The sequence below is a fragment of the Delphinus delphis genome, chromosome 8 (genome assembly GCF_949987515.2).
Source record: "Delphinus delphis chromosome 8, mDelDel1.2, whole genome shotgun sequence".
In the NCBI taxonomy this organism is placed as follows: Eukaryota; Metazoa; Chordata; class Mammalia; order Artiodactyla; family Delphinidae; genus Delphinus; species Delphinus delphis.
Genome location: NC_082690.1, coordinates 44,461,236 through 44,476,533, shown reverse-complemented (window position 1 = coordinate 44,476,533; position 15,298 = coordinate 44,461,236). Strand labels below are relative to the sequence as shown.

The window sequence follows — 15,298 nt, the reverse complement described above, 5'->3', positions numbered from 1 at the left end:
TGAACAGACCAATCACAAGCACTGAAATTGAAACTGTGTTTAAAAATCTTCCAACAAGCAAAAGCCCAGGACCAGATGGCTTCACAGGCGAATTCTATCAAACATTTAGAGAAGAGTTAACACCTATCCTTCTCAAACTCTTCCAAAATATAGCAGAGGGAGGAACACTCCCCAACTCATTCTACGAGGCCACCATCACCCTGATACCAAAACCAGACAAGGATGTCACAAAGAAAGAAAACTACAGGCCAATATCACTGATGAACATAGATGCAAAAATCCTCAACAAAATACTAGCAAACAGAATCCAACAGCACATTAAACGGATCATACACCATGATCAAGTGGGGTTTATTCCAGGAATGCAAGGATTCTTCCATATATGCAAATCAATCAACGTGATACACCATATTAACAAATTGAAGGAGAAAAACCATATGATCATCTCAATAGATGCAGAGAAAGCTTTTGACAAAATTCAACACCCATTTATGATAAAAACCCTGCAGAAAGTAGGCATAGAGGGAACTTTCCTCAACATAATAAAGGCCATATATGACAAACCCACAGCCAACATTGTCCTCAATGGTGAAAAACTGAAAGCATTTCCACTAAGATCAGGAACAAGAAAAGGTTGCCCACTCTCACCACTCTTATTCAACATAGTTTTGGAAGTTTTATCCACAGCAATCAGAGAAGAAAAGGAAATAAAAGGAATCCAAATCGGAAAAGAAGAAGTAAAGCTGTCACTCTTTGCAGATGACATGATACTATACATAGAGAATCCTAAAGATGCTACCAGAAAACTACTAGAGCTAATGAATGAATTTGGTAAAGTAGCAGGATACAAAATTAATGCACAGAAATCTCTGGCATTCCTATACACTACAGATGAAAAATCTGAAAGTGAAATCAAGAAAACACTCCCATTTACCATTGCAACAAAAAGAATAAAATATCTAGGAATAAACCTACCTAAGGAGACAAAAGACCTGTATGCAGAAAATTATAAGACACTGATGAAAGAAATTAAAGATGATACAAATAGATGGAGAGATATACCATGTTCTTGGATTGGAAGAATCAACATTGTGAAAATGACTCTACTACCCAAAGCAATCTACAGATTCAATGCAATCCCTATCAAACTACCACTGTCATTTTTCACAGAACTAGAACAAAAAATTTAACAGTTTGTATGGAAACACAAAAGACCCCAAATAGCCAAAGCAATCTTGAGAACGAAAAACGGAGCTGGAGGAATCAGGCTTCCTGAGTTCAGACTATACTACAAAGCTACAGTAATCAAGACAGTATGGTATGGGCACAAAAACAGAAACATAGATCAATGGAACAGGATAGAAAGCCCAGAGATAAACCCACGCACATATGGTCACCTTATCTTTGATAAAGGAGGCAGGAATGTACAGTGGAGAAAGGACAGCCTCTTCAATAAGTGGTACTGGGAAAACTGGACAGCTACATGTAAAAGTATGAGATTAGATCACTCCCTAACACCTTACAAAAAAATAAGCTCAAAATGGATTAAAGACCTAAATGTAAGGCCAGAAACTATAGAACTCTTAGAGGAAAACATAGGCAGGACACTTTATGACATAAATCACAGCAAGGTCCTTTTTGACCCACCTCCTAGAGGAATGGAAATAAAAACAAAAGTAAACAAATGGGACCTAATGAAACTTAAAAGCTTTTATGCAGCAAAGGAAACCATAAACAAGACCAAAAGACAACCCTCAGAATGGGAGAAAATATTTGCAAATGAAGCAACTGACAAAGGATTAATCTCCAAAATTTATAAGCAGCTCATGCAGCTTAATAACAAAAAAACAAACAACCCAATCCAAAAATGGGCAGAAGACCTAAATTGACATTTCTCCAAAGAAGATATACAGAGTGCCAACAAACACATGAAAGAATGCTCGACATCACTAATCATTAGAGAAATGCAACTCAAAACTACAATGAGATATCATCTCACACCAGTCAGAATGGCCATCATCAAAAAATCTACAAACAATAAATGCTGGAGAGGGTGTGGAGAAAAGGGAACCCTCTTACACTGTTAGTGGGAATGTAAATTGATATAGCCACTGTGGAGAACAGTATGGAGGTTCCTTAAAAAACTACAAATAGAACTACCATATGACCCAGGAATCCCACTACTGGGCATATACCCTGAGAAAACCATAATTCAAAAAGAGTCATGTACTAAAATGTTCATTGCAGCTCTATTTACAATAGCCCAGAGATGGAAACAACCTAAGTGTCCATCATTGGATGAATGGATAAAGAAGATGTGGCATATATATACAATGGAATATTACTCAGCCATAAAAAGAAACGAAATTGAGCTATTTGTAATGAGGTGGATAGACCTAGAGTCTGTCATACAGAGTGAAGTAAGTCAGAAAGAGAGAGACAAATACCGTATGCTAACACATGTATATGGAATTTAAGAAAAAAAAATGTCATGAAAAGCCTAGGGGTGAAACAGGAATAAAGACACAGACTTACCAGAGAATGGACTTGAGGCTATGGGGAAGGGGAAGGGGAAACGGTGACAAAGCGAGATAGAGGGATGGACATATATACACTACCAAACGTAAGGTAGATAGCTAGTGGGAAGCAGCCGCATAGCACAGGGAGATCAGCTCCGTGCTTTGTGACCGCCTGGAGGGGTGGGATAGGTTGGTTGGGAGGGAGGGAAATGCAAGTGGGAAGAGATATGGGAACATATGTATATATATAACTGATTCATTTTGTTGTGAAGCTGAAACTAACATACCATTGTAAAGCAATTATACTCCAATAAAGAGGTTAAAATGAAAAAAATAAAAAAAAAAATAATATGAATTATATTGCTATTATTATGAGTTATACTGCCCTTGGTCACTCTAGCTGGCCAAGAAGAGGTACCAGTCTCAGCTCACTGAAGGAAAAACATAAAATAATTTTAGCTTTTCCAACAACTGCCTCCAATTATAAAATTGTTGAAAACTGCTTTTTTGTTATTTTTTCTTGTTAGCAAGCCTTGGACAATACTGTAGAAGAAGGCCAGGAATGCCCTTAGCCACTGGCCATTTACCAATGCCTTCATCTGTAGGCATATGGACGTACTACACTAGCGCTTGGAGAGCACAGTACCACAGGCCTCCCTTGGGGACTGCCTGCTTCTTTGTGATGCTGGTGATCTCTGCTGATGTGGTTGTTTCCTGGTCTCTATGCACTTGGTCTGCATGTGTTTCCTTAGTGTTGTCTTCCCTTGAAGGGAGGCAAGCTTCAAAAGCTAGATCAAGTAGGTTTAGCTGCCACTCTAAGGAGTCTGAATTTTGTTTTTAAGTTTAATGAGAAAGCTTTGAAGGATTTTAATAATAACATGATCTGATTGACTCCATAGAGTTTTCTTCCTAAGGTAACAACAGGAGCAACAGTGGAGGAAGAGCCCCGCTAGGGGTCTGTTGCAGAAGTCTAGATGAGAGATGACTGTGGCTAGGATTAGATGAATACTGGTGGAGCAACTGGATTCATGATATATTTTGATTGCAGAGCCAATAGAACTTACTGGTGGATTAGATGCAAGATGTGAAAGAAAAGGAAGAGTGAAGGGCCAGAGGTGCACCAAAAATCTACAAGACAGCTGTTAAAACCATTGCAGAAGGTGGGAGAATATCTTGGTGCTCAACTGGGGACGATGATGTGAATAAGAAGCAGATGATGTAATCAGAGGGTAGTAACTTCAAAAGAGAACACCCAGTGATTTATGAAGTCAGAGCAAAGGTCCATCCTTCCTTTCTGACCCCATGAGTCCCTATGTGAATCATTCCTACTTCCCCATGAAGTGGATTTTTCTCTGGTTTTAGGACAAGGGGTATCATAAGTAAAAACAGGTGTCAGGTAAGATGGAATAGAGAAAGTGCTGTCAGAAGGAAGATCAAAAATCTGGAGAGGGCTTCCCTGGTGGCGCAGTGGTTGAGAGTCCGCCTGCCGATGCAGGGGACACGGGTTCGTGCCCCGGTCCGGGAAGATGCCACATGCCGCGGAGCGGCTAGGCCCGTGAGCCATGGCCGCTGAGCCTGCGTGTCCGGAGCCTGTGCTCCGCAACGGGAGAGGTCACAACAGTGAGAGGCCCGCGTACCGCAAAAAAAAAAAAAAAAAAAAAAAAAAAAAAAAAAAAAAAAATCTGGAGAGATTTATTCATAATCTAATGATAGGGAAAGTACACAGGGACTGAGGATGTAAATGAGGATAGAGGATGAGAGTGTTGGAAGAAAAAGCATGAGTGGTCCCCTGATCCTAGCACTATTATGTACAAGCTATCATGGGAAATAGGCTGAAGTTACATGTTAATTATAAGGGATGAGAAATACTGGATAGGAAAACATGGTTTAAAGGCCAAATAAATATAACTTACCAGCGCCAGGGTACCACCTGGAATGTTAGCATCATGGTACACACACCCTGTATTGATAGGAGGACATGGGTGGCAGCCCTCTCTCTGTCTTACACTTTAACTTGGCGGATCTTTTCTAATTTCTACATTTACTGTTGAGTAGAGTAATTGTGACATCAGGAGGAAATCATCCAATCATGGTTTTCTGCTTTTCTTTTAGAATTTCTTCTCACTTACTTTTATTAGTCTTTTACACTTTTCACACTATACTCCTGTCTCACTTCTCACCTGCTTTATGTGTTATGGTTTATTGTACAATATACTAACATTCTCACATCTTAAATTTGAAACTAATTTGGGGCAGTTTTTGGACCCAGGATTTTAGAAATACTCAATTGGAATGTATTTTTGGTCATGAATCTCAGCCATCATGACATTAACTTTTCACTTTTTTGGGAAGAGAATGTTGCTATCTTGATGACCAGATCATCCTATCACCTTGTGACATCATTAATGGCATCATGTCTATATCTGTACAGTGAGCATCTAGGCGATCCCTCTTTTATGAAAGATAATGCAACATCTTCAGGGAAAATGTGAAATTTGACACTAGATATTATTTCTTCTCTATTAAATCTTAATTATTGGTATGTTTATTAAGAAACTTACATATACTGCTTTATTAGTACACAAGTCACACTTTGTTTTCCAACCTTGCTGTGACCCATTTGATAGAATTTGGACTTTGAAGTTACAAGATTGCCTCTTCTAGGATGTGAGAGGAGAAGGGAAAAAAGGATTATATAAGAACAATTTAACTTCATGAATGGAGAAGATAGTGAGATCCTGTCATGTTAGAGACTCTGAACACTGAGCAGATCAAATGTGTTAAATACTTTTACTGAGAGATTGATTTTCCAATACTAGAAGTTTCCTATACAGCTTTTAGCTTTGCAAGAAAGACTGAAAGGGGTTGGCATAAATCAAACAATGTTGCTTTGTTAAGTGTGCTTTGTACGATGCAAATATCTTCTAAGATGCTAATAATTAGAAACTGTGATAGCAGCATTCTTTTATATGCTTAATTAAGAAGATGAAATAATGACTCTGTGTCTATATTTCTACAAAGGTGAAAGGCTTGCTGAACCAGCTAACTGGACTATTTACAATGGATTGCCAAGATCAAGATTGCAGATGCCACCTATTAAGGCAGCGACAACCTTCACATTTAAGGTAATACTGCTCCTTCTTAGAACTTCTTACATTTAATTACCTATTCAATATTTGCCTTCTCATTGTTGTAGGCTTCCTAAAGGCAAGGACCATATCTTCAGAATTTTTCACAATGTCTGGAATGCCATAGCCTCATTGAATGAACGAATAATCTAATTTTAATTTGGGAATATTGATCAAGTTGGGAACTGTGCTAATTAATACACTGATATCTTCTATTAATCAACATATAATTAGCTATAAAAATTGAGATAGGAGTAGGAAAAAACAAATTTCACAAATAACTTAGTCATTTTTTTTTTAACATGTATAGATGGGAGAGACCTAGAAGAATTGAGTAATTCCCCGAAATGGCCAAAACCCTCACCTTAAATACCATCTTTAGCGAAAGACAAAAGGGGGAAGTAGTTTGGGACTTCAAAGGGGAAGAAAGTAATTCACATGGAGATAGAAAGCAGATGTGTAGTAAAAAAAAAAAGTTTGCTGAGCCAGGCAGAGACAATGGGACAGAGAGGAATTTTAACAGATTTTTCCAGGTTCCTTCCAGTGTACCACACTTATTCATCCTATAGTTATCTACTTGATATCTCCATTCCTGCAACAGGTCCTCTAACTACATTCTTTTAGGCAGTTAGGAGGAAGATCAAAGTTTATCCCTGAGTCTTTGGGGCCTTGATTGTTTTCATCTAGAAATAGTACCCATGCCAAAGAGACATTTTGAGGTGGCAAATTTTGCTCTACTACAGTCCTGCCTTTGAAACTTCTTTTAAGAGATTTCACAGTCCAGAAGTTGGGTTGATAGATTGCTTTATCTCACTGAGCCAGTTTCTTAGTTCTGACAATAGGTCAGATCAGTTATTCATTTCAGGAGGCAGTGATGCAAGTGGGCTCACAACGTTAGCCCTATAGGGTGTAAGCAATCAGGTATTTAATAAGATGCATTTCTACGGAGACAAAAGAAAAACAAATGTTAATGGTTGGAGCAAATTTTAAACCCAGTGTCTGAGTCCTGAGAGTTGCCAGTGGAGAAGATTTCTAGATCTTAAGGTTGAAGCATCTTTTGTAGTTTGAAATGTCTCTGATGATGTCATCAGGTGTTCAGGTAAACTTTCTGAGTAGCTTACAAAGTGACAGGCACAGAGATTGTCTAAACATGGGCTATTGTGGTGATCTCTCTTAAGTTTATATCAAGTTGTCAGCTTTAGTTCTAAATGATTCCAAGTCAAAAGGGGGAGAAAAATTGGAAACATTAGTTTGAACAGTTGTTGCCAAATATTTGAGGAGACTAGAAGAATTCAGAACCCAGTCCAGTTTTTAGGTGGAAGAATAAAACTTCAAAGATGATTGATAGGGCTTCCCTGGTGGCGCAGTGGTTGGGAGTCCGACTGCCGATGCAGGGGACACGGGTTCGTGCCCCGGTCCGGGAAGATCCCACATGCCGCGGAGCGGCTGGGCCCGTGAGCCATGGCCACTGAGCCTGCGCGTCCAGAGCCTGTGCTCCGCAACGGGAGAGGCCACAACAGTGAGAGGCCCGCGTACCGCAAAAAAAAAAAAAAAAAAAGATGATTGATAGAACACAAATCTAATATTCGTAACTGTGTATTAGAGTTTTTGCTGAAACGCATTTTTTTCTCTTTAAAATCACTCTCATTTCTACCAAAGAAAGCCAAATTAAAACTAATTTGTTTGCAAAATAAGTTTAGTTTCATTAAAATTGGCCGATTATTTACTTAAGTCTAGCAAGAATAGCAATTGAGCACATAGGCTTTTTTTTTTCGCCACACAGCACAGCATGCAGGATCTTATTTCCCCAACCAGGGATCAAACCTGTGCCCCCTGCAGTGGAAGCATGGAGTCTTAACCACTGGACAACCAGGAAAGTCCCAGACTGAATTTTTAATAGCTCTCAAGGCCAGCAAGCCAGGCCAAGTATTTGCCATCACACTTGCATGTAATACTTATAGATTTGGGAGAATTTCTCTCTTCTTGAGGTTCCCAAAATATCCTGAGGTTCTTGCATCTGCCAGGAAGCGACCATTCTTACTCACCCGGTAAGGCTGCTAGGAACACTGTAAGTAAGCAAGGTACCAGGCTGGTTTTCTAAGGGGCTTTATAGCTTCATAAAATCAATCTTAGTTCCTTAAAGCTGTCTGGTCATATCTGATTCAATGCATATTCTCAAATATTGCCTTCCAGTCAAAGCCTTGTTAATGTAAACAGTGTTTCCAATTGTGCCCTGTTACAAGGAGAACAGATTATTAGTGACTTTATGTAAATACAAAGATATTATACAAAAGTATGATTTACCAAATTGCCGTGTGTCATTACACAAGAGGAAAGGTTTCCTCATATCTGAAAATGAAAGATTAAAAAACCAGTAATATTTCAAACAAAAAGTCATAAAAATTATAATAATATTCATCAGTTCATTCAATCATTAATGTAATTGATTCTTGTTGATCTTGATCTGCTGTTAGCAGTTTTAGGAAGCCATCAGTTTTTCAATTAGAGTTCTGTAATTTGTTACCCAGTTCAGTAGTATGGTCTGACAGTTATCAGAAACCTATATTTCTTCTACAAAATTTCTGAAGGAAAAACCATCAAATACATTTATCAACAATTGCAGTGCAAGAAAAAGAAACTAGACCCTTCTGGCAACTTTTTAGGAGCAAAGAAAAGTGCCTTATCTAAGATTATCCGGGTCTCAGACAATGCAGTGAAGATTGGGGGTATAACTGTTACTGAAAAAAGTTCCTGTGCCTGATACACAGTGAGGCCAAATAAACCGAAATTACAATTAGTCACAAATACAGCCCTCAAGTTTTTTTGCCCATACACATGAGTATTGTCTAAAACGTGTCTTCTCTGTAGCAGCTAGGCCCTGCCACCACTGTGCTTGGCTGGGCTCACAAATCTGTTGTAACCTGTAGCTTCCCTGTCACTTCTCTGGCTCTCCTCTCCTGCTAAGCTTTGTTTCCTGGCAGTAATCAAAACCTTCTGCCACTGCCACAGCTACTGCTGCTGCTGGAACCACCACAGCCACCTTGGTTTTGGGGTTTGGCAAAGTATTGGCCTCCACCACCATAGGGGCCAGAACTTCTGCCTCCAAAGTTTCCTCCTTTCATGGGTCCAAAATTTGAAGATTGATTGTTGTGACTGCCAAAATCATTGTAGCTTCCACCACCTCCAAAATTGCTTCCATCATTACCAAATCCATTATAGCCATCCCCACTGCCACCATATCAACCACCACCACGGCTGCTACCAAAGCCACCTTGACCACTGAAGTTTCCTCCATGACCAAAGCTGCCATTCCCACCAAAACCCCCTCCACGACCACCACCAAAGTTTCCAGAACCACTTCGACCTCTTTGGCTGGATGAGGCACTAGGCATCTGTTGCTTAGATAGGGCTTTCCTTACTTCACAGTTGTGGCCATTCACAGTGTCTGAATGACAGTCTTGTCTACAGAGTCATGGTCATCAAAGGTTACGAAAGCAAAGCCTCTCTTTTTGTCACTGCCTCGATCAGTCATGATTTCAGTCACTTCAATCTTCCCATACTGTTCAAAATAATCTCTTAGGTGATGTTCCTCAGTGTCTTCTTTAATGCCACCAGCAGCAATCTTTTTCACAGTTAAGTGAGCACCAGGTCTTTGAGAATCTTCTCTTGAGACGGCCCTCTTTGGTTCCACCACTCTTCCATCCACCTCGTGTGGCCTTGCATTCATGGCCGCATCCACCTCCTCCACAGTGGCATATGTGACAAACCCGAAGCCCCTGGAGCGCTTGGTGTTTGGATCCCTCATTACCACACAATCTGTGAGCGCTCCCCACTGCTCACAATGGCTCCTCAGACTCTCATCGGTTGTTTCAAAGCTCAAACCTCCGCTGAAGAGCTTCCGCAGCTGTTCGGGCTCTTTGGGTGACTCTGACTTAGACATGACGGCAGTGGAGGTGGGGGGAGACATCAACGATGCTTACTCGGCGGCGTCCACGAGCAGAAAGGAGTAATCTACCGAACGTATCTCCCGTCAGTTTTGAGGTTATATGTGGTTAAGAAACTAATGTGTTATCACAGAGCAGCCAGAACCAGAAATGCTGCCCAAGTGTGACCAGTTATAAATTAGTCAGAATCTGGCAGCAGGGCAATAAACAGGGAAGAAAAAGCTGCAGTTAAATGCATCTGGCAGCTCCTGGAATGAGGCTGGTAAGTAGAGTTCTTCAGGGAACAAGCAGGGGCGTTTTCAGTAGTCTCCCGGAACGCAGACTTTATCCAGGATCAACAGAGTGGGCGTTGCCTGCCAGCAAGCAGAATGTGTCCTCCTCCTGCAGGGCTTCCTCTCTCCCCTCGAGGCCCCCTGGAGATCGCAGGAGCCAGGAGTTTGGGGCCGGTTTCCATTCGCCTCTGGACCCACCAGGAGAGCAGAGGCAGGGCTTTGAGGACGGTCAGCGGAGGCCACGGTCTGCCGCAACCTGGGCGTTCCCCGCGTTCCCGGGCGCGCTCTCCCTGTTCGCCCTCATTCCCGAGGCTCGCTCCGGTAGCCGGCACCTCCTGCTCAGTCCCGAGGAAGCCATGGCCAAGTCCAGGGGTCGTCTACACCTCTGGGTGTGCTTGGCTGCAGCGCTGGCATCTTTCCTGGGTGGATTTATGGTGGGTAAGTGTACCGACCCCTTCCCCGGATCCCTCCAGCCTCCCCGGAGGAAAGCGGTAGAGCCTGGGGCTGAAGAGCTGGGCTGCGCGCTGGGCGCCGGGCCGGCTGAGCTCCTTGAATTTCAGCCCAACCGGAAACTGAGTGGAATGCATTTCGGCCTTCCTAATAAAGTGTGCCAGAAATTCAAATTCATTAAATGCTCGCTGAGTTCAGGGTACTGTTAAGGGCTGTTAAGAGTTGTCACTATCCGCAGGGGTCAAAAAGATGATTTCATTTCCAAGACCATTAATGAGTCAAAACTTTCAACTGCCCTTCTGTCATCATTTATTACATAAATATTTGTCGAATGCTCCCTGTGTGTCAGGCACTGTGCTATGAACTTAACCCCTATGGGAGAACAAGAAAGGTAAAGACCCGTGCCTTGATGCATAACTCATGGGAAAATGAAAAGAATAGCCCTCACCTAAAACTCGTTTAACCAACTCAAAGTTACACATCAGAATTTGAAGGTTTTCTGCATTTGGTATGAATTTTTTTGTAAAGCTCACCATGATCTGTTTCTTAGGTAAGGGCTTTTTTTTTTCCTTCTTCCCCTTTGGCTTCTAGTTCTTATAAAAGTCAAAAGCAATTTCTTGTGTATGTAGTATGCTTATGTGTATGTATTCTCCTCCCAGGCTGGCTTAGTAAGCCTCTCAAAGAAACAGCCACTTCAGGGGACACTCACCAAAATCTAAGGTGGAAACTGGTGTCTGAGATGAAAGCTGAAAATATTAAATCATTTCTTCGGTAAGTTTGTTTCATATACTTGATCTTAAAAATAGTGTTTAAAATATTGCAGAGTGAGAACTGTATGCAAACTGATTTTATTCATGTGGGCAACCTTTGTGTGAAATTATATGATATCACATTAATGTGATACCACATCATGGTAGTTTAAATGTTCCTTTATTCCACTCTTGGAGTCAAATCTACTTGAATGTTGAAGGAGCCTTTCTTCCCCAACTTCATCTGCAGAAAAAGTATCTGGTTACTTTATTAAGAGATGTTTCAGCTTCATGTACTTTGGACTGCATGTACTTTGGACTGCAGCTCAATGTTATTCTTTGTTCTCCGTGCCTGGGTTTAATCAGGAATTTTATTTAAATGTCATATTCTGCCAGGAAGAGGAAGATGGTTGTAAACTCTGATTTAGAGGAAAGGAGATTAAAGTTTCAGATTCTGTCCACTACAAATTAAACCTTTATCCCGTGTTGCAAATTTAAGTAACACAAATAGGACAAAGTGAAAGCAAAAGGATCAGTGCAAACCCCCCAGTCTCTTGGCAAGAGGAGGAGTGACATTCATCCAGGGGAGTGATTATGAATTCCTTGAAGGCAGTTATGACATTTATTTCTATATTCCGACTCTTTCAAAGGAGTATCACTAAAAAAAATTTATTGAATCATAATTTACGTAAAATAAACTGCATCCATATAACGCCTATGATTTGAGAGTATTGACAGATGCACAATATACTCAGCAAACCACCTCCTCAATTAAGATACAGAAAATTTACATCATGCCTTTGCAGTTTATTCCTCCCTTCAACTCCCTTCCTTTGGACTCCTTTATATTTTCTAGAGCTTTATATAAATAGAATCATACAGTATGTGCTGTTTTGTGTCTTTCACTCAGCATAATGAATGATTTTGGAATTCATCCAGGTTGTTGCATGTATCTGTAGTTTATTGCTTTTTATTGCTGAGTAGTATTCTATTGAATGGAGAGACTCCAACATGTAGTTGATGGATCTGGGGTTGTTTTTAGTTTTTCATTATTGTGCACAAAGTTGCTATGAGCATATGTTTACATATGATTTCATTTCTTTTTGAATGGCTGTGTTGGATGATAAGCACGTGTTTAACTTTTTGAGAAAATGGCAAACAGGTTTCAAAAGTGGTTGTACCATTTTACATTCCTAACTAGTATTGTCAGTTGTTTTCATTTTAACCATTTTAGTGGGTGTGTACTAGTATCTCATTGTGGTTTTAATTTGCGTTTTCTTTTTTTTTTTAACACCTTTATTAGAGTATAATTGCTTTACAATGGTGTGTTAGTTTCTGCTGTATAACAAAGTGAATCAGCTATACATATACATATATCCCCATATCTCCTCCCTCTTGCGTCTCCCTCCCAACATCCCTATCCCACCCCTCTTCTCATGCACTTATTGGACATTTGTATATCTTGTTTTATAGGGTCTCTGTTCACTTTTTTAAAATTTTTAAATTGTTTTGATTTATTATTGAGTATAGGAGTTCTTTCTTTATACATTCTTTTGTCAGACATTTTTGTGAATATTTTCTTCTGTTCTATGGTTGGCTTTTTTTGTTTTCCTAGTGGAGTTTTTGAAGGGCAGAGATATTTAATTTCGATAAACTCCAGTTGAACAATTTTTGTCTTATGTTTCATACTCTGTGTCCTATCTAGGTCTATGAGAAGTTGTGAAGATTTTCTTATATTATTTTTTTTTAGAAGTTTTGTAATTTTAGTTTGCACATTTAGGTCAATGATCCACTTCAAGTTAATTTTTGTGTGTGGTATGATGTAAGAGTTGATGATTTTTTAAATACAATTATTTAATTATTCCTGCAAGATTTGTTTAAAAACTTTTCTTTCCCTGTTGAATTGCCTTGGTACTTGGTCCAAAATCACTTGACCATAAATCCATGGCCTGTTTTTTTGATTTTATATTTTCTTCTATTGATCTATTAATCTATATATCTCAGTACCACACTATCTGGTTTAGTCTAGCTTAATAGTAAGTCTGAAAATCAGGTAGAGTTAATCCTACAAATTTTTCTTTTTAAAAATTGCTTTGACTGTTTTAAGTCATTTGCATATCCAAATAAATTTTAGAATCAACTTCTCAATTCCTACCAAAAAAAAAAGCCTGCTGGAACTTTGATTAAAATTGCATTGAATCTGTAGATAAATTTGGAAGAGTCTTTCAGTCTCTTCATTCATCATAGGGATGTACTGCAGTTTAACTTTTCACCCACTGAGGGACATTTGTTTTGCTTCCACTTGTTGGCTATTATGAATAAAGCTGCCATTAACATCCATGTACAGCTTTTATGTAACCATAGGTTTTCATTTTTCTGGGATAAGTACCCCCGAGTGAAAATTGCTTGTTTGTAGGAAAAGTACACTTTTAGTTGTTGAAGAATCTGCCAAACTATAGTATGGCTATATCATTTTATATTTTTCATTGGAATTATTACTCTTTTTAATTTTACCCATTCTGACAGGTACATAGAGATACCTTATTATGGTTTTAATTTGCATTCCCTAGTACCTAATGATATTGAACATCTTTTCCTGTGCTTATTCACCATCTGTATACCATCTGCAGTGAAATGTCTGTTCATGCCTTTGACCTATTCACTATTTGGATACTTTTTTTTTTTCTACTGAGCTTTGAGGTTTCTTTATATTTTCTATATACAAGTTTTTTGTTGGCTTTGTGGTGTACAGATATTTTTCCTAGTCTGTTATTTGTCTTTTCACACCTTAACTGGGTTGTTTGCACATCAGAAGTGTTTAATTTTAATAAGGTCTAATTTATCAATTTTTCATTCTATAGATCACGCTCTTGGGTTCATGTCTAAGAACTTTTTGTCTAGCCCTAGATCCCTTTTCTCCTCTTTTTACCCCCAAATTTTATAGTTTACATTTTACAATATATTTTGTGATTCATTTTAGAGTTAATTTTTGTATAAGGTGTAATGCTTGGTTGAGGGTCATTCTTTTTTTACCTGTAGATGTCCAGTTGCTCTAGCCCCATTTGTTGAAAGGCTATCCATTGCTTTTGCTCCTTTGTCAGTAATCATTTGGGCATATCTGTGTGAGTCTCTTTGAGTTCTCTGATGCTCTGCTGATCTATGTGTCTACTCCCTGCCAGTACCATGTTGTCTTGATTACTGAAGTTATGTAGTAAGCCTTAACAATGCATAGGATGATTCATCCCACTTTATTTTTCTATATCATTTGCTATTCATATAAAATATAGAATAAATATATCTATATCTAGAAAAATCCTTGATGAGATTTTGATAAGAATTGCTTTAATCTTACAGAGCAATTTAGGGGCACTTCGCAGTTTTACTATGTCTCGACTTTCCATCCATGATTATGGTAAGTCTCTACAATTATTTAGGTCTTCCTTTAACAACATTTTGCAATTTTCAGGATGCAGATCTTGTATATGTATTGTTACCTTTATATTGAAGTATTTCATTTTCTTTGCAGCAGATGTAAAGTCATATTGTGTTTAATTTCAGTTTTCACATTTTTGTTGCTAGTATATAGAAATACTGTTGATTTTGCATTCTGTGGCTTGTCTAAACTCATGTGTTAGTTCTAGGAGTTTTTGTAGATTCATTAGGATTTACTTTCTATGTAGAAAATCAGGCCATCTTCAAACAGGGACCATTTTATTTCTCTGTTTTCAAACTGTATGCCATATGTATATATATATATATATATATATATATATATATATATATAGTCCTTATTGTGCTGATTGTAGTTCCAGTACTGCATTGAATAAAAGTGATGAGAGCAAACATTCTTTCCCTATGTCTGATCTTAGTGGGAAAGCATTCAGAGTTTCCACATTAAGTGTGATGTTATATGTAGATTTTTTGTAGATATTCTTTACTGATTAAGGAAATGTCCCTCTATTCCAAGATTGCTAAGAGGTTTGTTGTTTTTTTTAAAATCATGAATGGATATTAAATATTGTGTCAACTGGAAAAGAGAAAAAAGCACAACATGAGAGAGCTGTGAGTTCACTGTTATTTGGGGACTTACAGAAGACTATACCCAGGAGACATTCTCTCAGATAGCTCTGCAGAACTTCTCCCAAGAGGTGGAGGTGGGGATGGGTGGAGGTCCAGGTCCATATATATATGATTTTAGTGAAGGGGGTGCATGCAGTCAAGCGCACATCTTGGTAC

The 15,298-nt window shown here is 39.0% G+C and overlaps 1 protein-coding gene and 1 pseudogene across 3 annotated transcripts in view; one reads left to right on the top strand and one right to left on the bottom strand.

The window, feature by feature from the left end:
• Positions 1-7,482: 7,482 nt before the first annotated feature.
• Positions 7,483-9,614, bottom strand: LOC132429605 (heterogeneous nuclear ribonucleoprotein A1-like; annotated as a pseudogene).
• A 128-nt stretch (positions 9,615-9,742) lies between these two features.
• The window catches only part of NAALAD2 (N-acetylated alpha-linked acidic dipeptidase 2), a 59,181-nt gene continuing 53,625 nt past the window's right edge, over positions 9,743-15,298 (top strand). For 2 of the 3 annotated variants that reach the window (XM_060018115.1, XM_060018114.1), the window contains exons 1-2: positions 9,743-10,301; positions 10,973-11,084. In XM_060018115.1, the coding sequence (XP_059874098.1) occupies positions 9,824-10,301; positions 10,973-11,084 (590 nt within the window). In that variant the 5' untranslated portion in view covers positions 9,743-9,823. The remainder of the gene's footprint in view (positions 10,302-10,972; positions 11,085-15,298) is intronic. The other variant, XM_060018116.1, reaches the window with a different exon arrangement.